Source organism: Boleophthalmus pectinirostris, unplaced genomic scaffold (genome assembly GCF_026225935.1).
Source record: "Boleophthalmus pectinirostris isolate CB_2022bp ecotype Guang Dong unplaced genomic scaffold, ASM2622593v1 HiC_scaffold_13, whole genome shotgun sequence".
Lineage (NCBI taxonomy): Eukaryota > Metazoa > Chordata > Actinopteri > Gobiiformes > Gobiidae > Boleophthalmus > Boleophthalmus pectinirostris.
In genome coordinates, this window is record NW_026571036.1 from 20,720,035 (window position 1) to 20,747,931 (window position 27,897).

Sequence of the window (27,897 nt, forward strand, 5' to 3'; positions counted from 1 at the left end):
TAAAGCATAAAAAAGAAGATTCCATTATCTTTTTTTAATCAAGTACACCATAAAATGCTACTATAAACAAAGGTAAAAAACTTGACATTACAAAGGAAGTCTTGTGTGAGTCTTATAATATCAGAAAATTTGAATTCCACTTTCAGTCACAAACTACTCAATCCATAGTATTTCAAATCGTGTTGTATTCGCATAGTCTTTAGAGTCCACATTCTGTACCTACATTGCTGTGTGTGTATGCTGTGAGGCAGGCGAAGGGGACCCGGTCGTGGGGGTAGATGTGAGTGCGGAGGGGGTGGGCTGAGTTGGGGCAGAGGAGGTGGGGGTGGTGGAGGGGGCGGGAGGGGCAGAGCTGGTGGGCACGGGGGCAGTAGAAGCAGCGGCAGGAGCTGAGGCCGAGGGTTCCACTTTACTGCTGTGGGTGATGAAGCGAAGGCGGAGTTTCATGGCCGGCCGGAGGGTCATGATGATCTGATCCACCTGGACAGATAAGAAATAGGAACGTTAGTGCACAGAGAGCAGGTGGGCTATACGCCAATAATATCTAATACAGGCAGGGTGCAGAATCAGAACTTATTTGTCATTTCAGTATAAAAAACACAGAAACAAAACACTGTACTCAGGTCCAGGTTATCAGCGGCATAAAAACAAAGTAATAAATGATTTAAATATTGAACATCAAAATGAGTGCAGTTTTTAACACAACCCCCACCCATCCTTATTTTCTAAAGTGCTGCTTAGTTAGGACTAGCCAAATTAGGGCACTTCTAAATCATATTGTTCAAATGCTGTTTTGCTTAAATACAGTGGGTTTGTGGGTCTAGTCACTGATACAATGCACTGATCTGGTTCAACATATGTGAACTTCTGGTTATTTCATAGGAAAATACAATGTCATGAATAGAGAAAACTGGCTCTTACTCCCCATCTGGGAAAATTACATATTTTTCCCTTTCTACAGGCTCCCATTGCATTGGTATTGCATATTATTTCCATTGTCATTTTTCCTATTCTCTGTGCAGGATTACGTAGGCGCTGGTAATAGTATGTAAATTGGGTGTAGCAATATATATACAGGAGAAAAGACATTCAGTGCACTCAGTAGTGGATTGAGTTCAATTTACTCACACAACTGCAAAGAAATGTACGTGACACACCCTTTCCTAATAAAAGCATTTGCCATGGTACGTACATCTATCAATAATACTGTTACTAAATATACTGTTCAAAATTCATAAAAGCATTTTATGGCAATGACTACAAAAACAATTCAGTTACTTTATGGAACTGAAAAAGTTAAAGCATTATAGTCTCAATATGTCAATGTAGAAATGTATCTATGCATGGGATAAATGGGAAAACTGTAATTTCAGTATCATTGCAAATGATGTAAATATCCTTGTTTAGCCAAATAATAACCCATTAATAAAAACACAGAAGATGCAAAAGATCCTTTTTTCTCTCTTTTTTTGAATTTGATTTCTAATTAGATGAATGTCAGCATTATAGGTCTCACCTGCTCCTTAACACTGTCTCCTGTGTACATGTATTTGATGTGATACAGGAAGTCACAGATGGGGTCCATGTAGCTGAGGTGCTGGCAGTGCTGATCCACAGCCTGGAGCATCTCATAGAAGGCCACCCCGATCTGACACAGAAGTGTTATTAGACAAATACACATTTAAACATTATGTAAAACTATGTCCTGCATTTGAATTAAGTGAAAAGTTTTTACCTCCAGCATACAGCGTGTCCTCTCCTGTTGGAAGCGCTGCAGAAATGGACCCACCAAATGGTACACGTAAAGCAGCTGGAACTCAGTCTGTACTATGGGCTTTAGAGTCTCAGACAGGAACCTATAGCAACATTTAAGAGCATTTTCAGATAACTTAAATGGCATGTAGAAAAAACACTTCAAGTAGGCTGTGCTGACAGAAAAAAAATTGCTGAGTACATTGACGGGTTAAAAATAATGTGAAATGTATTTGTACTCTGGTGTTTAAAGTTAAAGTTTTAAATCTTACATTTTAGTAATAAACCAGGACTAGTGACGTTGGTATTAAAATGGGCTCAAACCAGGTCCAAAAAGTGAACACACCCAAAGTAAAAGGCATTTAGAAAAAGGCCCACACCACAGATTCCTCTGTTAATAAGCAAACACTGAGTTACCCCCTATATAGCTGGGAAATAAAAAAAATAATTAAAAAAAAAAAAAGCAAAATTTTAATATTGAGTATATATTTTATAGGAAGTGATTTTGATTGCAAGGTATTCCTATTATTCTTATTGATATTCATATTCATGGGTTTCAGAAAAACAATTCCTTCCTTCGTAAAGACTTGGTGAGGACCTTTCCCCATTCAAAAGATATAATAATTTCATTTGAACTGAACTGCTTAATTGCTATGACCACAGGGGATGGTTGACATAGCTTAAAACCCATCAATACTTTTGTGGATTATTCTAGTCCATAGAGTTTTTGTTTGATGCTTTAACTTCAACCACAATTAGAAGAAGATTTCGCACATTTCTAGTAGTTTATCCATATCATCAAGTATTGTAATTGGGTAAAAAAATATATTAATTAATTAATCTTGTCAATATTGCCCAGCCTTAGCGTCCTCCAAAACTGTAAATAAGCTGTGGCACATACTTGGGAATCAGCGATAACTGTCCAATAGACGAGTGGTGCCATACTGCGTGCGCCAAGGCCAGCACATAACTGCAGTTCATCTCGCTGTAACTCTGGTGGCAGGCTGTGAAGTCTAGCAGCGCGAAGGGATAGCCCGCCCACTCCGTCTCCGAAGTCAGCACGGGCGAGCTAATTACAGACACAATACGGTCGTGCAGAACAATCCAGTAGGGCTCCTAGGGACAGATCAGGACATGAGAATGTTAACTGTCTTCAAGGGCGTCATTTGTCAAAGTGTCCATGTTCGTCTCACAGGCAGCGCGGTGATGACAAGGCCAATGGCGTTCATCCAGGCTGTGATGTTCTCCCTGGGCACAGAGGGTTGACTGCAAAAAGAAAATGTAACTGTCATCTTTCAATATAGAAACACTTTATTTTACACTATACTTGATTAAGAGCAATGCAATACATAACCAGGAACATTGCTATTACATGTTGTTACCAGTTGTTAAATGTGCAATATGTAACTTTTCTGCTGGAGAGTCTGTCTGCCACCTGTTTATCTCCATGGAGATGTTATTGTTTTACCTAGAATGTTCCACAGTATGGATAATGTGTTCAATCACTCAATCACTATTGCTCACATACACTGAAAAACATGCATTGATCTGGTACACTTCTGGTTCCACAGATATGACCTGTAACTTGGCCAGTTGGCGCATTCTGCTTGGCTTTTTGGTGGCTGATTAGTTAAATGCCATACTGTGGAACATTCTACGCAAAACAGAAACATCTCCACAGAGCCAATTTGGCAGACACTCCAGCAGAAAAGCTACACATTGCGTCTTTACTGTAGGCTGGTAATAAGTAGAATGTGGATAGTGTAAGTGAACCCAAAAACATGATTAAACTTGTATTGTTTGTAAAGCATCTTTGAGTGTCCAAAAAAAAGCTATATAAGTCTTATGTATTATTATTATTAAATTCTGATCCAGTTTTGAACCTTTTCAGAACAACATTGAGCAGAGCATTCCCCACATCCTTCCCGGGCACGGCCAGAGCCATCAGCTCCACACAGGTGACGTGCAGTGCATGGGCCGCAGGGTTCGGGAACTCATTGAACCTCCAGTCACAGTTTGGAAAGGGCCCTGGGGATTTGCCCGCCATCGGTACAAAGGAGTTAAGGATTTCACAGGCAGAATAAAGTCTTGCAAAAGGACTCAATATTGGAGTTCAAGAAGCTCACAAAGTCTAAAAATGTTGAAGGAAGTTACATTTTCTTCTACATTTTTTACTTTTCCAAAGAAAAATTGGTTCTGTTGCAGATAGTAAAAATTAAATATAGTATGCAACTTAAGGCTGTAAACTAAATTCATAAGAGAAAACAATACTGTTTTACATAACTTTCAAAGGGAGAATAGAAGTTGTCTATTGCACACAATTTATCCATTAAGGGTTGAACATCTGTAATTTTTGGCTTTAAAAGACCCAATAAAGACTGGTCTATTCCACTCGGGTGTAATTAAGTACTTTAAATGCCGCCACAATAAGGTTAATGAAGGATATTGTCCACTAGGCGTCCAATGAGTTTACAGTAGTAAGTGTCGTCTGGGATCCACACATTGTCCTCCCTGGGATTCATGCCAAATTTCAGGTAGGTCTCACTTAAGCACCAACCAGGGGTGCGGTTGTCCTATCACAAAAAAGACAAAAACAATGCAATATAAACTTATGTAAATAAAGACCAGAGCACTGCCAGTGGTTAAAAGAGGATTAGTGTGTGTTTTTAATAAATGTTTTCCTTGTACTTTGAGTGAAGACATGATTGCATGAACCAGCTTTCTCTTCAGGTTTGTCCGGTCTCGCAGATGCCGCTCATAGTAATGAAGGGTGTTGTACAAGTATGTCACAGGACGATCTGTAAACAAACATATAACCCAGTAGTTCCTTGTTTTTAGGTTTGGTTAAAGTTGCACTATGTAAATTTTCCTGCAAGCCACAAGCCATCTGCTTGTCTCCAGTGAGGTTTTATTGCTTTATCCCAGAATGTTGCATGGCACTGAAGTTATCATTTTGCATTTCTTCAAATTACTGTAAATAAATTCCTTGTAAAACATGCATCTTTATTGTGAATGGGGTGACTTCTCCACTGACTTGACCTGTAACTTGGCCTGTTGGTGTCACCTGATGTCACTATGGAGATGACATCCAATAACCATGGAACATTCCAGGTAAAGCAGAATCATCTCCATTGAGACAGACAGCAGAAAAGCTACACAGTGCACCTTTCAAGTATTAGTCTGCCCAGTACAGACTTTGATCTCACCATGAAACTTGTACAAGCCTCCCAGATGATCCAGCAGAGTTTCCAAAGACTTTGAAACAGGGAGAAGCTCCAGGAAGCGGTGGATGACGATGTCAAAAACAGGCAGAAAGCGCAGACACACATTTCCAAAATAGATAGGGAGGTACTGAGACTGCAGTTGCATGGGAGGGTTCACCTGTTCAGCGAGGCCCTCAAAGTACAACTTCTCTGGATATTTCTGGAAAAAATATTAAACCAAATGTGAGAAAAAAATTTAATATTTATGCTTTATCATATGATCTCTATGTCAAAGGGAGACAACTGGGTCAAATCCCACTAAGGAAATAGCAGTCTACTGTTTCATCAAATACTGTAAATTCCTGTATAATTAACATTTATACAGTGACCTCTTTTTGTGTCTAATGTTCTTAGAAATGTGTCAGTAATAAAATATAGTAACCTCAATAAAATAATAAAAGATATAGAAATAAGGAAGGCTAGGTTTGGAGGCGGGGGTCAGGTCTCAACTACATCCTCAGCACATTAAAGTCACTCCAAACTGGTCTTTATTTTCCCTGTAGCCCCATTCCAATCATATTACCCAATTAATTAACAAATAACCGTTGTCTTTTTTTGTATGTTCCTTCCTAATCACTTGTGAAGAGGACACACAGAATACATGCTGTTACTTAATAATATTTTGCAGTTGTAGTCATCAACATTCACTGGGGGTGTGAGGTTAAACTCTGAAAGCACTGCTCTGTTGGAAGCTCAGTTACTCAAGTTAGACTGAATCTGAGCTTTATTTTAACACAGTCGGACCAGAAAGAGCTGACTTAGTTTGAACTACAACAGGTGAACTGATTTGTGCGCTTTAACAAGTCTCTCACACGTAAAATCACTGTCACAAGATAGCTAGCTATTGTATTGTGTTCAGACTAGATTAAATCATTTTGGGCTGTTTTTGGCATATGTGCATTGTGTCACCATGGAAAATGCTGAATCGTCCGCCCCACAAATGCATTATAGAACACCTCCAGCGATGTCAACCAGTGCAGACCTTGTGGTAGCTCATGTGCTTGGTGTGCCAGTCGCTCTGTAGCCAGTGCTCTGGAGCATTCTCTTTGACAAAGTCGCTCACTCGGTTCCTGAAGTCGTTGGGTTTGAGCAGGAGCAGCTGGATGATGAAGTAACAGACCTGGGCTTCATTTCCTTCATGGCTGCGCATCGCCTGTAGACATAGACAAATGACATGTCAACCAGATCTTGACATATAGAGAGCAGAACTACCAGGAAATTACAAGTTATATAAGAGTGTTATATATGGCTTGGGCTGTTACTATATCAACACATAGTTCAATAGTCTTATTTTGAGGTTCAAATGTATTGTATGCTCCCAGTATCTGCACAAGTGGTGTGGTGACCCTTTTCTTAATTTTGTGTTAAGCATTCATATTTTGAACTGTGCTTTTTACTGTGATTATCATGCTTAAGGGTTGGCATAAAGCAAAGGAAAACCAAGTTAATAACCTTTTTAAATGGCCTTTTACTGTTCTGTTATTTTTTATAGTTTTCTGTATCACCTATATTGACCAAGGGACAACAGATGGAAATTGTTATAATCTGGCTTATTTGTCCTGTAACTGTTATGAATATTATAAATAACAAACATGTCTTCAGTGTGATAATTTATTGTAACCTGTGTCATGTGTTTATGTGTCATGCTTCAAATTGTTTTATTGCGTCAACTCAAAAGACATTTTATTCTGTCAAAGTTCACCACTCCAGTTCTGATTGGAGACTGGCGACCCACTGTCTTATATCTGTCTGATGGGAGGAGCTAACTACACTGAAACTACCGCACCTAGTTGTTTACAGTTTCTTTTGTTAGTTAAGTCTATTGAACTGCAAGTGTGAACTGTCCCTGAGTCATATTTTGAATAATCATTTAGGTCCCTAATGGGTGATCTCACACCTATTGGCATAATGGCTTTCCCCTCACTTCTGTTCAGAGAGATTGTGTTTCCAAACAAAAACAGCCTCAATGACTCCTCTCTCATACCACCTTTTCTCTTTGGCTAGGATCTGTATCTGTTTATTTGTTGTGTGGCTTTTTAACTCTGGGCTAGGTATCTATAATAAAGTTAGATGATGATGTACCTCACATCTTCAAAGGAGTGGTTAGTTGCTTTGAGATGCAGATTATTATGGGAGGCCTATATGCAGTAAGAGTGTGTAATACCAAGCAGAGGATGAGTCTGTCCAGGGTAACAATGTTGTACTTCCACACCATGTCATTTAGGATTTCAATGCACTTGTTCAGCTGCTGTCCCCCGGCCGATGTGGAAAACTCATAAACCAGGAAGTCTGCGAAGGTGCGCACGTGAGCCACCAGTGCTCGTGCCCCAATACGCTCCAGAACTCTGAAGATAGAAAAGAAAATAGAGAGATGAACTTCAATAATCTCAAAGGAAATTCAAGGTTGTGAGCAGTTCCCATAATCACCATCATCACACTTCATAGATTCAGCACAAGGAGAGGAACAAACAGCATTCAGCCAAAACACACCACAACATCACCACAGCGACCTCCCCCCGGATCAATTAACTAAACAGATGTTGTTTAGAGAGCGAGGGACATCCCCTCTGGGCCAATTACAGTCATTTAGAGATGCCATAACATCACATGTGAAACTCCTCCTGGCTTCAAAATACTGAAGAAGCAATGCATGACATGTTCCCTAAAGTAATTTCTTTGTACTGTTATTAATATACAAATATATAAATATTTGCCACACAATTAATTAGAGCCATGTACAATGTTTTGATTGTAATTATTAAAATTCATACTAAAAATTGTGCAGTGTGTTTCTTCATTTTTAGTTTGGCCTTTCTCTTCTGCTATGGTGTTTTTACATAATTTGCTAATTGTTATAGTTAAAAATGTTTTATTTATTTAAGGAGCTGTAGCTAATTTTTACTGTCACCAAAATATGAAAAAGGTAGAACATTTTGAACCATCGATTTCTCCAGAGTCTAAACAAGCGGCCATGAAAAAAAAACAACAACATATAAACAGTTCAGAGCGGTCAGATGTTAGGAATGTGTAGGAAAGTGAGGACTTTTCTAATGCATTCCTAGTATTCTAATTTTATGCTAGCTGGCCAAAAGTGCATCAGCGCTCCTTCCTGGTTTGTGGCCATTAAAAATATTTCATAAAACTAATTCTAGTCTTATAAAAAGCAGGTACAGTCCCTTTAATTCATTTGTAGATATGTCCTTTTGTTTACCATTAAATTCAGAACAATTGTGTCCAAGCAGAGTGCATTAACAGACCTGAAGCCTATCTGGTTGATGTGGTCCGTCTCCAACAGCATCTTCCACAGCAGACAGAGGAACAGTGGAGGGGACCCTTGCATTGAGAAGTGTGTGATAATGTCATTCTCATTGGCCATGGACTTCCACTTCCTGTATTCCTCCTCCACATTTTTCTTCAAGTTGAAACGGGACTCCTGGGGCACGTTGTTCTGTTTGAAGAAAGCCTGAAAGAACAAGATCAAAATAAATACCGGGGAATGAAAGAACTGCTAAAGTTGAATTTGTTGTGCTTTTTTGTTTTACCTGTAGAGGAGCAGGGAAGCAGGACAGAGTATGAGAGGCCCAGTTGTGAGGAGTGAAGTCCATTATGGTTTTCAAAATGTCTTTACACCAAGTTCCATGAATAGAATCGGACCCTGTGAAAAAATCTATGAAATGCAATAAAGATGAAGTTTCTATTGGAGGATAAACTAAAGCAAAATTAAAAATTCTCTTTTGTATTGTATGTATTAGAATATTTCTCTCTTGATTATATGCGCCTTTCTTCAATCTCACAAAATTAATATAACGGTACTGTAATACTAAATAGCCGATTTAACTACAGGCATTTTTTGAATTTGAAGTTTGTATATAAGCTATCAGCAAAGGTTGTACTGCCATTTTGTTGAATTACAGAGTGCAGTACAAGTAGCAAATGTGATAATTACCATGCAAGGTCTACAGAATTTGCATACATTTAAATGAATTCTGTTATTGGAAAATCCTACAGTCAACATAAAAAATAAAATAAATCACCTGTCAGTCATATAAGCAGTGCATATACAGTATATTTCTACTGGCCCAGATAGTGGAGTTAGTGATTTGTTTGTGGTTGTAAATCTATACAATAATTCAAGATAGTTGCTGTTACCAGTGACATGAGTAGCCCGGGCAAGAGTGAGGATGAGGGCTCGGTTCAACTCCTCAGACTCAGCGGACAGGACAGTTTTTGGATCATTGAGGAAACGTGTGAACTGGGGCTGCACCTCAGAGCTGCCCAGAGCTGTGATCAACCTCAAGGCTGTGCTCTCAACACTGTAAAAAACATATGGTTCAGGTATTAATGAGGCTGCTCTCCTTAGTGTGTTGTATGATGAATAATGCAGTGTTAGTATAGATGGGACAAGATCTCGTGCCACATCTTGCAAGACAAAACTAACAAAAGATTGTGCCCACATGAGAAAAATTCTCTTGTGAGATTTGCTTCCAAGTGTTAAAAAGGTTAAAGGTGCATTGTGTAGCTTTTCTGGTGGAGGGTCCATCAAATGCTTTTCTCCGTGGTGATGTTATTGCTTTGTCTGGAATGTTTCACAGTATAATTCGTATTTACATATGCCAGACTTAGCATAGTTACAGGTCAGATCTGTGGAGATGCAACACTGCTCGCAGTCAGAATGCTTCCTGTAATTGAATAAATGTAAGGCCGAGTCTGTTTAATGTCTCTGTGGAACATTGCAGGCATAACAATGACATATCCATAGAAACAAGCACAGGCAGACCCCCAACCAAAAAGTTACACAGTGCACCTCTTGAGAAACTATTTCCAAAAAAGCACTGATACAGTGATGACAAAATATTAAATAAAGTAAATTCAAAAAAAGCAATGCCAAAATTGTGAACTAAACAGCACAACTTATTATAATAATATAATAAATCCAAAATCTCGTCTTGGAAAATGTGTCTCGTCCCACCCACAGTGTTAGTATTGGCTTTACCATAGATGCAGTTGGTTCTGGTTGGTCTGTGGTACTGCTGCCAGGCTGTGGAGGTGGCTCAGCAGCTGGACTCTGTAGTGTGGTTGGATGTGGTGCATTCTGTAGCTGAACATCTCCAATAAAGTGTGAAGGATGCCCCAGGCGTGAGACTTGAATACATTAGGAAGTAACTGGCCTGCACAGATAGAATGCAATTACACACTTTATGCCCCAAGTAAACTAATATGTAGTAAAATGTTACAAATAACAATTTAAATCACTGTTTATATGCAGTTGTAAAGATTTCTGATGGCTGTGGTTTAGGTGAATGTACCATAGTGATAGAAATAATTTGAAAAGCTAGTCTAATGCTGCCTGCAATACATACATCTTCATCTTAATGTATGGCAGCATGTTAAAAACCACAAATAATAACTGAAACCTGACCTGTCATGATAACAAATTTTGAAGTACGATATATTGTTGAAGAAAATATAAACAATAATGTTCAAAATAATGTATAAAACTCAAACAATAACCCTTAAATAAAAACTATTCTAAATATAAAATGGTAAAAAAAAACATGAGCTGCAATAATAATAAATAGCAGAATTAAACACTTTAGAACTTAGTTTGCATCTATAGTGAGTAATAGAAGTTATTTATTCGACTCTTCACAGCTCAAGTCTTATTGTAATAAGACTACAGAAAGCTCCCCCACTTGTATTAAGAAAAAGTCCCCACAATAACTATAGACCCCCTAAAATTATTGCTCCATCTTTCATATATTAAACGATAAGTCTATATAGAAATTATGGTGACAGGGCTAACTGAAAGCACTCACTGATGAATCCTTTGATGCCCAGTGACTCGATCTCCATATAAACCAACAGTCTGCTGTAGGTCTCGACCAGCGCAGGAGCCAGGGCCACACTCGATTTCGCCTGAGCCAGTTTGATTACTCGTGTTGCAATGCTATGAATCAAACTAAAGGAAAGCAAAAAATATTTAGACCCAAATTTGAAAACAGTACATACACTGGTTTTATAACTATCTTGCATACCTCATCTTTGCATGAACAGTGAGAGAGTCCAGCAGGTGCATGGGCAGTGGGGTGACAGATCCAGATGCCAGGCACTTGGTTCCAGGCAGGTTGATCGGCATAGCGGCATTTCCATAGATGGTCTCCACCAGGACCCCCATTGGCAGGGTGAAGCACTCGGAGTTTGTGCTATAGGCGTTACACAACAGAGCTATCTTGTAGTCAGACATACCCAGGGTTTTGTTACGGAGGGACTGCTGGAGGAACCTATAAACAAGGGAAAAATGTATATATATTTTAACTTTGAAAGCAAAATTTTACATTAAAATTAATCTCTGTTCCAGCCAGGTCACTGTGTATTAATGCATAATACTTCATAATTTATTTATTTATTTATTTAATGGGTAAAATGAAAAAAATATATATAGCTATTGGACACTGTGGTGCTAATTTGGAACAATTTTAGTGTATTTATTTGACACCTTTCAAGTAAAAAAGCACATAACTTTTCATCTACAGTGGAGTATAGTCAGTGAAAGTTATATGTAGGATCAACCATTGTCCAAAATGAGATGCCCAGATTCAAACTTCAACTAGAAAGTAAGAGGAAGAAGCACCAATTGTATGTAAGAAAAAAAAAAAGAAAAACAAACAAAACAGTTTTTCTTGGAGACATACTCGTGGTGTAGTTTCAGAGAGTGTGGGATGGGAATCTGTTGTTTGGAGTTGTCGCTCTGAGCCTTTTTATTCAGATGGATCCAAATGCATGTCATTGCAAAAGAATGAGTCGACTGAGGCTTGTTGATGTCAGGAACAGGGATGCACTAAAATCAAAAAGTACAAAAAACACATTTAGTATCATATATTTCCCCTCCATATTAACACCAGTAATCTTTAGTGAATGATATAATGGTTACCTCTTTTTCAGGGTATAACAGATCAAACAGCTTCATGACAGGTAAGAAATCGGCCAAGGCGTTTTTCTGGATGCTGCCGGATATAAACTGCAGCAGCACCCACATGAGATGATCCCTCCCTTTGATGAGGCCTCTACCTGCAAGCTACACACACATCACAACTTAAGTCAGAACTGCTAAGAAACTAAAAAGTAGGGCTGTATGATTTTTGAAAAAAAAACAGAATCTGGATTTTTTTTTTTATTACAATACAATTTCTGATCTATGTTTCAAAAGTAGGATTTCAACTTTTCATAACTGATTTTCCACAGTTCTCTCTTTTATTGCAATTATCCACTTTTCTTACCTTCTGATGCAATGACAAGACCATATGTGGGAAGCTAGCGAACTGAAACAGCACAAAGAAGATGAGTTGGGAGGAGAGGTGTTGCCATAGCAGCTGACTGGTCCCTCCGATGTCTGCATCAAAGTGCTCTTCTGTTTCGGACCGCTCCATGGCATACACCACCAGGTCAACCAGCTGCTCCTCCAGCACAGGACAGCGCTGCTTATGCTGGGAACAAGGGAAGTGTTATGGGGCAAAGAAATATAAAGGGAGTCCAATTAAAAACGAACTGAGACACAAGCAAAAAAGTGTTAAAAAACAAAGAATTCAAAATCTTTCGTTTCTCCAATATTTTAAATTTGGTGTCTGTAAAATTGCGTTCACAGTATTATTACAGTCAGCAGTTAATACATTCAAAGTAAGCATAAAAAAGCCAATTATTAAGTAAAAATATAACAGAGCACTGCTTTAACTTGTGTTGTCACAATACAAACATTTCAAACTCGATTTCGATACTAAGGAATTCCAATACCACAATGATAATTATAATAGAACAATAGACAATAGAATTTGATTTTCAATCTTAAATAATAGTACTTCCTTTTATATTACCATGCAGTCTTATATTTCTGTAATCCCGGTATAGTGGTCCATAGGTGTAAACTAGTCTATGTGCCCTTCTACTTGTTCTGATACAGCTCAAGATCATTGTAAAGCTATACAAGAAAGGTTCAGAAGTATTGAAAATCTGATACTAATCGACACTTAAACTAGTATTGACAGCACAATAAGTAGTAACACCACAACAAGCAGATGAATACTGCATCAGTTAGTAAAACCAGCACAGAAAACACACACAAGGCTCACACATGCAGGGTTTAGTGATAGAGTGAACAATTGGGGCCTTTAGGGACAATCATGCTTTCAAAAGTTGTGAGTAGAATGTAGAGTAGAAACAGACAGAGAAATAGAAAATAGCGAAGATATGAAATGATAACTAGAAAGCAGGCCCAAAGGATTCCTCTTTGTCGTAACAAAATATTTTCATTACTTTATCGCAGTAATGAAAATCTATATCAGAGGGCCAGCTATATTGCAGCAAAATAGCCAATGGGTTAAACTTTACAATTTAGTCAACACATGTAACTGTGTCAATATTTAAAAAGGCTCCTTGAGGCCTCTTTTTTCAATGCGCAACATCAACTGATCATCACACAATACAGGTCAAAGTTCACTCATCCAGTCACATAACCATTAAGAAACAACTTCCAACCTGGGCAAAATACACACACAGCTCTTAATCTCACAAGTGACGCATCAATGAAATATTTCCATATTTGCAAACTATGTTTGAATTATCTAAAATATGGTGACAGAAACAGGAAACAGCTTCAAAAAATATATCGGATTACTATGAAGGAAGTCAAAAAAAGGAAATGGAGTACAAAGGCTTCAGTATAAAAGAAAAGGTAAACAGCTCCATAGTTTTAGTAGTTTTATCAACGTTTAGCAGAAATGTACAAAATATGGCTGTGGGATCTTCTCTTATTGTGTAGTTTTGCCCAGGTTTGCTCCACAAACAGCCTCAGGTCAGAGACCAGAGGACCGACAGGCACAGACTACATCCACACATGCAGCGCAGCAAAGCTTGATGTCTCACCAGCAGGGTGCCCAAGAAAAGTCAGTACAAAATACTCTAAATTTAAGTTAGCATTAGCTTACGCTCATTTGAAATGAATTAATATGTTCATATATGTTCATCAAGTGTGCGATTGTGGAGTTGTGATGTCAGGCTTTGGTTATTTGTGTTGTTGATGTTGTGTAAATAATTTTCTTGCTTGAAAAAATGTTGAATACTTCCTGTATCTGTCTTTGATTATTTCCCCACTGTGACCACATTAAGCTCTGTGCCATTTTGCATTTTTTTAATTTAAGGGCTCTTTTTGCTGACTGGATTCTCATGGGATTAAGTTGCCAAAAAAAAAAAAAAAAAAAAGCGTCCAATGAGCTGGTTAGCTGCAGGTCATGTGACCAGAAAGAGGAACAATAACAACATACCTGGGCAATGTTCAGAGTCTATAGAACGCATTGTAGAGACCGACACAACGCAAAACCAGAGAGGAAAGGTAGAAGAAGACAGAGGAAAAATGCAAGACAGAACAGAGAGGGAGAAAAGAGACAGAAAGAAAGCAGTGACTAGGGAGCTAGACAGTACACTGTTTGTTCAGCATCACTTCAGACAACTTTGGTTAAAAATATATGCATGTTTTAGTTTTGTTAATAGTGGTCATTTACTTTTTTCAATACCAATCGCTGTGCTGAAGTGAAATGGCATGAACTGAACAGAGTAAACTAACACCAGTGCATCATGGGACACGCTCACAGCATTGTCTTAATTTATAGATAATCTTTAACCCTGTGGAGGATAAAGGGCAGGGAATAGTGGAAACTGAACTGAATATATATCTATAAAGAAAACACAAAATAAATATCAAAATAAAGATGAAACTGAGGAAACTGCGAAGTAGGAAAGTGAAGGTTCATACATGACAGTGTGGGGATCTGGAAGGATATGGAGAAAAAACTTTTCACCATTAGTATAAATTACCTGTTTATTGAGACCTAACATGTTGCAGACCATCTCCCTTGAATAAGGCTGCTCTAAAACGTATCGCAGCAAACCTGTCTGTGGTTCAAACAGGTCCTGGAAATATTGAGACATCAACATTAGCATCACTTCTGTTTTTCATCTGTACATTAATTATTACCATATATTATAAGAAAGAGTTAGTTTATTTGCATCATACCTTATCATATGGCAGCATGCCTCTCAGAGGAAAGCGCAGAGTTGTGGTGTCTAACTTCCAGGAGTTACAGATGGCACCACTGTTATTTACAACAGGCAACAAGCTGCAGCGACCTGGAAAAAAAATCCATCTCTTTCTTTAGAATTTGAAAAATCAAACCATGACAATGCGCTATACAAAGCAATCACAATTACATTAAGAGAAAATGTGTTAAATTTCTCTTACCACAGATTGAGTTGATTCTGGCTGTAGGCCTAAAACTATCCACAAAGTCTGATATAAGACTGCCCAGAAGCTTAGGAAAATGAAGAAAGGTGGGTAAGTAACATAAATTGGAACAGAGTGGTAAAACTGCAAAAAAGTATTTACTAACTGGGAAGAAACACTTACCCAGTGTGACAAATGGCCTTCTGGATAAAGCTTTCTAATTTCAGTTATGGCAAAATAAGCAGGCAATAGACATGCATTTCTGTCCAAAATGTACTCTACTACCTGCGATACAAAAACAAGACATTTTGAAAAAGCTTTGAATGGTAAATAAATTAGTCCAGAGTGTAAAACAACAATTACCTCTCTCGCAGCCAATAACTGCTGCACTATAGCTGAGCTCACAGTGGTAGGAATTGTTTGGATTTTATCCAACACAGCTTTCAATAGGTCCCGAACACCCTGTGCAAAATCAAAATCATCAGTCTAGTTATGTCAAATAAAAAAATATCAATTTTGAATTATTTAAGACATTTATTAAGATCACGGTGTCAGTTTTATTGGCATTTTATGAGTAACAGTTATTTATGTAAATACATAATAAAATAAAAATAATCTGGTACCTTATAGTCCACTCCACCAATGATCTTTCGGATCAGTTTGAAGGTTAACGCCCACAACTGCGTCCTCTCCCACTCCAGTGTGTCTGAGCTTATAAGGGCTACGCAAACCATCCTAGATAATAATTACAGACGTAGCACCAATAAAAAATTTAATTCCATAACTTGTTTCAAAAATGACCATTATGTAACCTTATTATGGTCTTTTTTTTTTACCTTGGTGTTAAGAGGCTGGTCTCCACAGCCATGGCAAGGCAGTCATAGAGGAAGGCAATTCTTTTGGGACTGTGTTGGCTGTGTATAAACCTCACAACCCACTGCACACACTGCTCATGTGATTCCTGTAGATGAGTACAATACACACATGTATACATTATACACAGTTTAATAAATCTAATAGCCGAATAGTGCATTTATTTTTGAGTCTCACCTGTGGTAAAGTTCCCCAGTACTGTCGAAAGGCACCAAGACAACTGATCAGTTTGGTTCTCTCATCCTCTGGTGTGTCCATAAACATGCTAAAACAGAATGCACTTAACGAGACTGAACATAATAATAATATGAGTGATAATAAGAATTCGCTTGACTTACCCAGCAAAGGCTTCTTCTATCATCTCAGTTTTCTGCAAAAAAAAAAAAAAACACAAAACAAAACATATATTTACTTAGCTTAGAGCAACATCACGCTTACAGGTTTGTATGTTATTGCATTAATAAGCAAAGAAGCCTAAGCCATATGGCATAGAAATATACATGTTGTAATTAATACTTATAGTTTCGATGTGCAATAATATCGTCATTGCGTCTTGCAAGTTAGCTTTTAAGATATCTTATAAATGCATTTATACCACAACATCTTCAAAAATGCTCTGAAGCTGTGTTTCCATCGAGAGTGCCATGTTTTCCGGTGTAAATGTATTCTATTTTGAATTCAGCATAACAAATATTGTAGGCATTTTATTTATAAGCGCTTCGATGCTAACTGCTAGCTTTTAGGCACCGGAAGTCACAATCAGTGTCTCCGCAAAAACAATCCGTCAGGAAAATACCACAACATATAGATCCGTTTTTTTTGTTTTCTTTTTTTTTCTTTTTTCAGCAAATCGCACAAACTCCATGGTGCGTGCGCTATATGTCGGTGTGATTTTATTCCATAAGTTTGTCTGTTTTCTTTTAAATACAGAAAGTTTAAGACTGGGCAGGATTCATGAGTTGGGGATCGGGCCAAAACATATGAAAATCCATTTGTGAAAAGCCTTAAATGTGTGTTAACTATGGGTTGCATATGTGATGGGCAACTTCGTCTCCAAAGAATATTCTTTGGAAACGAAGTTGCCCATCACATGCAACCCATGTGTTGTAAATTTAACCTTAAAGAAATGTATTTGTTCTCGACTGGTGAGTTCTTCTTTGCAAAATAAACTGTACAATTCAATAACAGTTCACTGTAAAGGGTTAATTAAAATAGCATTAGGTCTGCGCAAACTTGGCCACACCGTTGTTACAGCATGTGCACAAACAAGTGAGGTTACATTCCTCTCTCAAGGAACCTGAGTAATTTAACCAGTAACATAACCTGTGACCGCCTCCTAGACGCGTATTTCCTCTTTTTCTAGGCCGCCTTTCCTGAGGCCGCCACCTGCACCTGTCTCTACCCCACCGGCAAATTATCCACCTCTGCGCTATTGCCACGGAGACCTGGGGCAAGTGAACACGCACTGAGATGTTTACGAAGGACTTTCACACAAAAATATGAGAGCATCTGAAAAACATGTGGATCACTCTGTTTCTTGTGCTTGTTTTTTGTACAGGTACGTTATTGCCTATATATCTGTTTTAAAGACACTCTTTTATTTCAACTTACAGAGTTATATCATATTTAAATAGCCAGATTAAAGTGCGCATGACAGGTATGAATGCTTCTCTAATTTTGGTACAATAATACATTTTAATTAATTTGGTGCAATAATACATTTTACCCGAACCACTTTGCAAAGGAATGTTGAGAAATCTGCTGAAAATTACAGGAAATAGACAGTTCTATTGTGGAGAGTTATTTCAACAAAATAAAAACGTTATATTTTTATTTGTCAAAGAATAATTTCCATGTACATTAGAGGAGTTTTGACCCATGCTCGTAAGAGAAACTTATGGAATTCCATAGCTTCATATCTGAAACAGAAAGTAAAAATGTAAACCTAAACATTTGTAAAACTTAGAAAAAGAATTGGAAATGTTTTTGTAAAATCTTAAATATAATGAACTTAAGTGTGTTTTAGTAAAATGAGTAGTCCAACTCGCCAATGGCACTTTAAGGTTAATGATTATAACCAACCCTACTCTGTGGTGACAGCAAACAAAAGAAGCATGTTCAGATAGGCTGCACAGTATTTTACAGAGCTTTTTACATACTGTATAATTCCTTAAGTATGAACAGAAAAACAACCTAATGTGTTTAAAGCCTTATCAAGTACTACCAAACTGATTCAGTATTGTAAATTCCACATTGTTCAAACCGAAAGCCATTCCACCATCTGTCATTAATTAACCTTACTTTTATTTTTGAATGTGTGAATATCTTGCATTGTGGAATAAACAGAGCTATGATACAGTTTCTACTGTCGATAAAGTGGAGGTTTAAAAAGTGTGAAAATTACGGCATTATGTGTATATATATATATATATATATATATATATATATATAGTGTGTGTGTGTGTGTGTGTGTGTGTGTTTCTCACCTTCCACAGTGGTTGGTCTTTTTACTTTCTACTATCTTTGCTGTTCCCCAGTACTGTACTTTTCTGGACTGAGATGTCCATTGTTTTTCCCAGTATCTGTTGTAGCCACTCTTCCAGTTTGGGGGTTACGGCCTCAAGTGCTCCGATCACCACAGGCACCACTGATGCCTTCACTTTCCAGGCTCTCTCCAGCTCCTCCTTGAGCCCCTGGTATTTCTCTAGTTTTCCATGTTCCTTTTTCCTGATATTACCATCACTTGTTATTGCGATGTCCACTACAACGGCTCTGCTCTGTTTCTTATCCACCACCACTATGTCTGGTTGGTTCGCCATCACCATCCTGTCCATGTGTATCTGAAGTCTCACAGGATCTTGGCTCGGTCATTCTCCACAACCTTTGGAGGTGTTTCCCACCTTGATCCTGGGATCTCCAGCCCGTACTCTGCACAGATGTTTCTGTATGACTGCCACTTGGTTATGTCGCTCCATGTATGCTTTCGCTGCCAGCATCTTACACCCTGCAGTTATGTGCTGGACTGTCTCAGGAGCCTATATATATATATATATATATATATATATATATATATATATATATATATATATATATATATATATATATATATATATATAGATAGATAGATAGATAGATAGATAGATAGATATATATATATATATATATATAGCTTCATATTTTCAATGAAAACCTTTTTAGCTACTTTAAACACTAACTTTTGAATTTGTCCATTTACCTGTCTCCAGCAACCCTCTCCTCAATCCCAAACCCCATCAACGTCACCTTCGCTTCTGAAAATTTTAGAAATATCCTGAAATGGTCTCCAGGTTATGGCACTCCAGCTGATACCAAGTACAATGTGCGCTATGCAATGTAAGTACAAAACTTGTGGGGAAAAAAAAAAGAATCCATAGTTTATAATTTGTAACATGCTTCTTAACAACTGAATAGCATCTCATAGTTTTACAGCAATATTTAGTTTATTCCTGTAGCAGCTAAAGATTCTGTAACAACTCCAACTGCTGGGTGTCAGATGGCATCACAGCATTCTATAGGACAAGATTAATACAGGTGGGGGCAGATAAAATTAATGTTGTTCAAATGCAAAAAATATGTTTTAATACCGAGAATTCTTGGATTTAGTCAACCGTTGAAAATACCAGGTTCAGCATTTCTGAATTTACCTTTTGAACTCACTGTATTCCAACATACGTTTGCAATAGCCAACAAAGAATGGGTAATCAAAAATCAAAGCAACAAGTAAAAGGGAAATTTAATCTGGCTTGTTGCTTGAGACTGAACAAAAGATTGAACTAAGGTTGTTTATCTGTGGTGTGGATTTCACTTTCTGTGGACAGATATGGGGACAGTTTGGACAGGCGGGCTCACTGGAGACTTGTCCATCATTGTACTGAGATCTCAAGGACCTGGTGCGACCTGAGTGTGGAGACATCTGACCTGGAGCATGGATACTTCGCCAAAGTCCGTGCTCTGAGCCAGAAGAAACACTCAAAATGGGTAGAGACACCCAGCAGATTTGATCCTAAGATTGAGAGTAAGTTTTGCTTTTTTAAATTTTATTTTCATAACTTTGAATTCAAAACAAAGGTTTTATTTCTTTCTAAACATTGTGGTTTATTTTGGTAATTCAGTGTATAATCCATTAGTCTTATACAGCATTTTACATTTACTGAAACCAATAGCTGCCCTGGGGTAGACTGAAAAAAGCGAGGATGCCCCTCTTTGCACCACCAATCACTCACACAACATATTCATACTAGACAATGTGGGCGAAGTGTTTTGCCTAATGACACAACAACAGTCTATCTTAGACTTACCAGGCTCAACCCTGCTTAGCTTCTGAGATCAGATGAGATTAGGTATTCTCAAGATGGTTTGAACAGTTCAAGTAGAATGTAGAGAACGTTTCAGCTGGTTGCAGTTGCAATCGAGAAGTTTCACTCCCAATCAGAAGACAAGCTGTATTTTACTTCACATATCACATATTACATTATACTGAAAAAATCTAGTTTACATATTACTGAATGTAAAATGTCCAACACATAATGCATAAATCACAGCAAACTAGAAATAAGGTATCTAAAATTGTTGTTACTGTCAATTTAAATATGAACGACCCCACAATATGAACATGAATGTGCATTTATAATTCTCCTATTTTTCTGCAGCTGAATTTGGCCCTCCGCATGTTTCTGTGGAAGTTGATGACAAATATGCACTTATCACAATGGAAGGACCAATGAGATACCACCCTGACAACCACACCCCACAAGTTTCCATGGCGACACTATACCCCCACATGACCTATAACCTCTCTATCCACAACACTCGCACTGGAATGATTGTAAGTATAGTCATTATATTGTATTTGTCCCAATATTGTCATTGTTTTTGCTACATTAATATTCATTGTTTTTGTGTTTTTATAGCGACACTTCACATGGGGAAGAAACCTGTTCAAGTATCATATCGTGGATAAAGGAACCGAATACTGTTTCTCTGCCAAAACAAAACTAGAGGACAGGCATGTGCCCTCCAAACATTATTCCTCTCCGTGGCAGTGCATCTCCACACCTGAAGGTAACAGCCAAAAGTTTCTGCATGTGGGAGATTGAGTGCATTTTTTACGCGCTAAAATACTTGAAAGGAATGAGACTGAACTGGATTCATAAATGAAAGAGTAATTGGACTTCCTTAAATGTGAGACTGTTTGACGACTTTTGGTATTTGGGTTGAATGTTATTAATGTAATGCGGCTTTAAACTTAAGATGAGATATATTTTTTCTTTACTTGGGTATCAAAATACTGAAAGAAGTAAAAGTTATTGCATGAATATACTACTTGTACAAGTACTAGAATGAGACAGCAACAAAAACAATTGTTGCTAATACTACTACCACTCCTAGTACTAAGAAACATTTGGTCTCATTTGCATCATTACCACAAACCTATGATCAAACTAATTATACTCAATTAGAGCATTATGAACAGTTGGTCAAGAATAAAAGTATGAAGTAACTTGCGGTCTAAATCTTTTACTTCAATTGCCTGTAACAGATAAAAGTTTCTAGGTGTGGGAGGTTGAGGGTACTTTTTACTCCACGCTAAAATACTTGAATGGAATGAGACTGAACTGGAGCACATAAATGAAAGTACAACTGAACTTCCTTGAATATGAGACTGTATGACGACTGTTGGTATTTGGGTTGAATGCTGTTTATTAATTTAATGTTGTCAATTGAATGTTGTTCCATTCACACATGCTTGAGTAATGCTGCATTATTAGTTTGTCTACAGTCCCTGACAAAAGTCTTGTCGCTTATCCATTTTGTAGAAACAAAAGCTTATAACCTGACTTTAAATTAATCGATTGGTTTTAGAAATGTCTCATATGAAAGCTAAAACCCTCCCAAATTATGCTCAATATACTAAAATAAATTTGCTTCACTGAAGAAAGACTGATCATTTAATGAACACAGAAAGGTCAGATTTTGGCAAGACAAAAGTTTTGTCACCTACAGAAAATTTAACAAATAAGTTACTTCAAATACAAAAATATGTTGCATAACGTCAGTGAATTAAGTAGTGGTGCTGTGAGATCCATATTTAATATCTTGTATGACTTCCATGAGCTTGAAGGACTACATCCATGCGGTTCGACAATGATTCATACAATTTGTTCATGAAGTCATCAGGAATAGCAAAGAAAGCGTCTTACATGCCTCGCAGAGTTCATCAAGATTCTTTGGTTTTGCCTTCCATGCTTCCTCTTTCATTCTACCCCAGACATGCTCAATGATGTTCATGTCTGGTGACTGGGCTGGCCAGTCCTGGAGCACTTCTTCGCCTTGAGAAACTTTGATGTAGAGATAGAAGTATGCGATGGAGCACCATCCTGCTGCAAAATTTGACCCCTTTTATGGTTGGGAATGTAATAGGTAGCTAATACTTCTTGATATTTTAGGCTATTGATATTGCCTTCCACCCTGCAAATGTCTCGCACACCCCCATACTGGATGTAACACCAGACCATGATTTTTCCGCCACCAAACTTAACTGTTTTCTGAGTGAATCTTGGATCCATGCGGGCTCCAATAGGTCTCCTGCAATATTTGCGGTGGCTGTGATGTAATTCAACTGAGGATTCATCTGAGAAATCCACCTTCTGCCACTTTTCCAGTGTCCATCCTTTTAGCAGGCTGTGGGACTTGGCAAGTGCCACACGATTTTTTAATTGCCTTTTGTTTAGTGCTGGTTTCTGTGCACTGATTCGACCATCGAGGCCATTTCGAGACAGAATTCTACAAACTGTTCTGGTTGACACAGGGACTTGAGGTGACCAGGCCTGGTGGAGCTCTGCTGCAGTGGAAAAGGGGCTGGCCTTGGATTTTTGAATCAACAAATGGTCCTCCTGAGCAGTTGTCTTGCGGGGTCTGCCGGACCTGGGCTTGTCAAAAACATCTCCAGTCATTTCAGATCTTTTTCTTATTCTTTGTACTTGACGCTGAGACACATTGAAGGTGTCAGCACCTCAGCAGTGGATCTGGTCTTCAGCCTCTTGATAATTAACACTTTGGTCTCAGGGTGGATCTTAGGCATGTTGTCAGAGGTCAAGTTGCAGTTGATGTGAAGGTCTGGTGTGCTGGGATTTTTTTTATACACACCCACTAACTGATTGATCAGTAACTGATCACAGGTGAGGCTGTAATCTAGGATTGGGTGCATCATATGACAAGGCAACAAGACTTTTGTCTTGCCAAAATCTGACCTTTCTGTGTTCATTAAATGATCAGTCTTTCTTCAGTGAAGCAAATTTATTTTAGTATATTGAGCATAATTTGGGAGGGTTTTAGCTTTCATATGAGACATTTCTAAAACCAATCGATTAATTTAAAGTCAGGTTATAAGCTTTTGTTTCTACAAAATGGATAAGCGACAAGACTTTTTTCAGGGACTGTACATCTCTAAAGTTCAAAATGCTCTGTTTCTCTGTCATTAAGTGGTAGTTTTCAAGTTAACAGCTACATTTTACATTTCACTCGGTAACAATTGGAAATTCCAGGGTGGTAAATTTCATTTTAGTTGGGCATATCAAAACACTGAAAGAAGTTAAAGTTAATGTATGAAAGTACAACTTGTACAAGTACTAAAATGAGACAGCACCTAAAACTACCAACTACCACTCCTAATACTAAGAAACATTTGCTTCCATTTGCATCAAACCAATTATACTCAATTAAAGCAGTAAGATCAGTTGGTCAAGTAGAAAAGTATGAAATAACTTACAGTCTAAATCTTTTACTTCAGTTGCCTGTAAAATAATATGACTCAGCTTTCAGACCCTAATCATGGTAATTACTAACTGATTGTCACCTTTCTTTGCAGATCCACTCATTGACCAAGCTGAGAAAATGGTTATCTACACAACAGTTCCAGTGGTGTTCTTGCTGTCTTCACTGGCTGTAGGCGGCTACATCCTCCACAAGTATTTGTCGGGAAAAGACCAGAAGAGCCCTTACATGCTGGTAAGAAAGATATCAACATATCTTTCCTCATAACACTGGGTACATTTACGTGACCAGTAAAAATCAGATAACCAGAGTATGTTTCGATGTGTGTTTGCATGCACAAAAGAGATCTGATCATCAAAAACACTCGGTGACCTGTGTCAGTTTTAGAGATCTACCGATATGGGTTTTTTCATAACTGATAACAATTGTTTATAAGCCAGAGAGACCGATGGCCAATGAGCTCTGTCTATATTTAAAGGCTGATGTGTAAAACCAATTTTGGTTATTTTCGCTGAATTCTGTACTTTAAATTTACTACACACTCACCTACAACCCCTGTTTTACCAGAAACGTTGAAGAGAGTAGTGAAGTCACATTTTTTGCAGTTATCACTAGTCACTTGTGTATTCTTTAGGTAGAGGGTCAACCAAAACATAATATTGGTCTGTGCTGGAGATTTAAGACCAATACTCAATACACTAGTCAGTTAAGCACAGGATTTTAGAGTAACTGTTGTTTTTTTTTAAGACAAAGTACAATGAATTTGAAAACTCTTTCCATATTGCCCTTTTTATGTGATTATACTTGTCAAAACTTGCACAGGTCTTAACAATTAGAAATAAATCAGATTACTCACATGATCAGATGGAATAACATATGTGAACATAGCTGTTTAAGACACACATACACACATTACTATATAATTATAATTTTTTTATTTTTCCAACAGAATCCGCCCACTTTCCACGCTTCGCTTTTGCCGATACCTGATGATTTAAACATTTTTGTCATCTCGGTTGTTAAAGAGGTGCCACTAAACACTTGTACAAAATTACTGTCACTTGTATCAAATCCTAGCCCTGAGCTTCAGAGACCCAGAGCCCCACCCCTTGTTGCTAGACGTAACTCATCGGTCGACTATGGGGTTGTGTCTCCGACTGTTGAAGAAGTGGACATGCCAGATGCTGGAATATGTCTGATTGGAAGATACAAGCAAAAAGAGTGGCCAATTGAACCTGGATCTTCTGGGAGACCTTATGCTTCCCAAAACTTTTTCCTGAAATCATTGTCATCATCAGTGTATCCAGCATTACAGAATACATTGGGAGAAAATGACCGAAGTTTAAGCCTACAAGAAAATTCAGAAACAGGCACTTTGCTATTACAATTCAACCAAAATCAGAGTTCAAATGTTAATGATGAGGCAAATGTCATTAGTTCTACTGGTTACGCCACTCAAAATGTCTGCCCCGTACCGCCAACTAACCAATCAGATGCCTTGGCAGATGATTATGGTTTAGCATGTGGTTTGCCTCCAGCAGACGACACAGAAGACATGGATTCTCAAGATCAGGACGACGAAGATGCTGATTGTCTTCATCTCGACTGGAGTCCCACCAGTCAGATATTAACAATACCAGGTTTTGATTTGGGGATTGGACAGAGGGAAAGAGGAGCACGGCCTAATTTGGAGACTGTATTCGTGAGGCAGCCATCAGAAGAAGATGCGCTGTTAGATGCAGAGAGGATTGGGAGTGATCAGTCAGAGACAGGGAAATTTTTGGCAGAGTGGGACCTCATTGTGTCAGATGAGTAAAATTAAAGGTGCACAATGTAACTTTTTTGCTGGGAGATCCACCATGTGCTTGTCTCCTGGAGCTGTTTTTTAATTACTCTTATCTCGCCAGTATGTATTCAATCACAGGTGTATTATTTATTGCCAAAAAATGCTAAAAAAAATACACCTGCAGTCTTATTGTGATTGGGTGTGCATGGCTCTCCCCAGATCTGACCTGTAACTTGGTCTGGTCGCTTGCCTGCCTAAATTGACATAGACACGTTGTAATATCTTACTGTGGAACATTTAAAGCAAAGCATGCAGAACAAAAGGTTACATTGTGGACCTTTAAAGTTATTAATTCATATACAGTAAGACATATTGTCTATTCCATTGTCTTTACAAAGTGATCATTGTTTAATGCCAGTTTGAGCTGAATCAGAGAGCATTTTGCCTCTCTTTACAGTATATTTTATTGCTCTTATATTTATCGTTCTAACCTGGGTAAATATATTACTTTGAACACTTTACCTCAGCTTAATATTATCTAAAACTCAAGCACTTAAGTAATTCTGTAGGGCTGAATATTGATTATATTTTTGTATTTTGATGCATTTATCACAAGTCAGTAATATATTATTCCCAAATGAAGGAGCTTAGCTAATTAGCAAATTTAATGTTTGCTTATTCTATATTTCAAATTCTACATGTTGCATTACAGTTGTTTTAACTGTTGATGTTTATGCTGTATGTTATATTATTATTTTTGCTACAGTTATGTGGTGTTATCTGTGAATTTTTTGAATGAAGATCAGGAGCACTTTATTATATTTTAATCAAATAATAACCTACTAAGCCTTTTGACAAATTAGTTATTATTTACTTACCTTTTGAAATGGCTCTACCTTTTATTTGTGTTAACATTGTTCGTAGTATGTGGTTGTTGTGCATTTTGTCTTGTTACACTTCCATTTACTCCTGAATTAATGACCCATGTTTATTGTTTAAAAGTGTACTATAAATGAATCATCACAATATTTACTATTGTTGTAGCCTGTTTATTCACTTACGGCTTATACCAGAGAGACTGTGAGAAAAGACCAATAGACCAGCCCTGCAGACAAACAATTGAAATATTGAATGTATACATCAGTTAACTTTATGTGAATTTAAAGTGATATACACATAAAGTTTAAGTGTGATTCTGGGGCACATTAGATTTAGACAAACTTTACTGATCCACAGTGGAAATTATTTGAATACAGTAACTCACACATCACAATATATTATAATAACAAAGAGCAAAATATAAATGGAATTTGTTAAGTTCAAAATAAGTAGAAAAAATAGCACGATACTGGTGCCAAATAAAGCAAAATTAGCTATATAAATGTATATGTACACATTAGGGGCAAAAGACAGGTTAACATGATGTTTTTGAAACAATAGCATTAAAGCGCCAGGTTTCAATACAAGTAGAAATCAAGATAAACAATAAAAGCCTAATTATTGAGTAAAAAGGATGTTATAGTTTAATGCAGTCTGAGGGTGTTTGCTGCTTTTAGTGGTAATCATAACACAATGAATTCACATTTAAGTCTTTTTCTTTTTTTAGTAAAAGGCATTTTGAAGGACTCACAAAAGAAGATATACTAGTAGGTCTACTAACAAGCATTAATGAAATGAAGAGTAAGCCTGTTTAGAAAATAGTGTGGAGTATAGCGACATCTGTTGGTGTGAGATCAGTCTACATTTATATTCGCTTTCTTATAATCAGTCTGTGTCATACATATAATAAGTCTATTATTTCGTATAATTGTGTATTTTATAACAAGATTCCCATTTCTCAATCAATCAATCAATCAAACTTTATTTGTATAGCACTTTTCATACATTTGAAATGTAGCACAAAGTGCTTCACATGCAACAGAAAAATTTTTAATACATTAATTAACACCCCCCCCCCCCCCCCCCCCCCCCCCCCATACCACAATTTAAACAGAAACATAAAAACTACAAAACTAATAAACATAAAGCTCTTAAAAGTTATAGTAAAAATTAAAAGTGTATAGCTAAGACCAGATGGAGACAAAATAAAATAGTAATGATAATTTAATTTAAAACTACCATAATAATAACAATAATAATGA

The 27,897-nt window shown here is 37.5% G+C and overlaps 2 protein-coding genes across 4 annotated transcripts; one reads left to right on the forward strand and one right to left on the reverse strand.

Moving 5' to 3' along the window:
* On the reverse strand, window positions 1-16,917 carry med23 (mediator complex subunit 23). Of its 2 annotated transcripts, none has more exons than XM_055149232.1 (30): window positions 16,754-16,917; window positions 16,497-16,528; window positions 16,336-16,423; window positions 16,122-16,246; window positions 15,909-16,020; window positions 15,649-15,747; window positions 15,469-15,570; window positions 15,304-15,373; window positions 15,079-15,191; window positions 14,880-14,975; window positions 12,293-12,499; window positions 11,947-12,090; window positions 11,708-11,853; window positions 11,051-11,296; window positions 10,832-10,974; window positions 10,009-10,183; window positions 9,165-9,328; window positions 8,558-8,670; window positions 8,273-8,478; window positions 7,180-7,360; window positions 5,998-6,168; window positions 4,959-5,175; window positions 4,441-4,550; window positions 4,199-4,325; window positions 3,636-3,801; window positions 2,946-3,018; window positions 2,654-2,868; window positions 1,736-1,856; window positions 1,517-1,648; window positions 1-480 (listed from the first exon to the last, which is right to left on the reverse strand). In XM_055149232.1, exons 1-30 carry the CDS (start codon window positions 16,802-16,804, stop codon window positions 220-222), a joined length of 4,206 nt encoding a protein of 1,401 aa, XP_055005207.1. In that variant the 5' UTR covers window positions 16,805-16,917; the 3' UTR covers window positions 1-219. The 2 variants fall into 2 exon arrangements, with proteins under 2 accessions (XP_055005207.1, XP_055005206.1); XM_055149231.1 differs by having other exon boundaries at window positions 8,558-8,682.
* il20ra (interleukin 20 receptor, alpha) lies at window positions 13,845-26,784 on the forward strand. 2 transcript variants are annotated; one of them, XM_055149233.1, is made up of 8 exons: window positions 13,845-13,951; window positions 17,522-17,716; window positions 19,404-19,530; window positions 20,016-20,212; window positions 20,847-21,022; window positions 21,108-21,258; window positions 24,065-24,204; window positions 24,920-26,784. In XM_055149233.1, the coding sequence occupies exons 2-8, from the start codon at window positions 17,677-17,679 to the stop codon at window positions 25,784-25,786; spliced, it is 1,698 nt and encodes a 565-aa protein (XP_055005208.1). In that variant the 5' UTR covers window positions 13,845-13,951; window positions 17,522-17,676; the 3' UTR covers window positions 25,787-26,784. The 2 variants fall into 2 exon arrangements, with proteins under 2 accessions (XP_055005208.1, XP_020774972.2); XM_020919313.2 differs by lacking the exon at window positions 13,845-13,951 and having other exon boundaries at window positions 17,508-17,716.
* The last annotated feature ends 1,113 nt before the right edge of the window (window positions 26,785-27,897 follow it).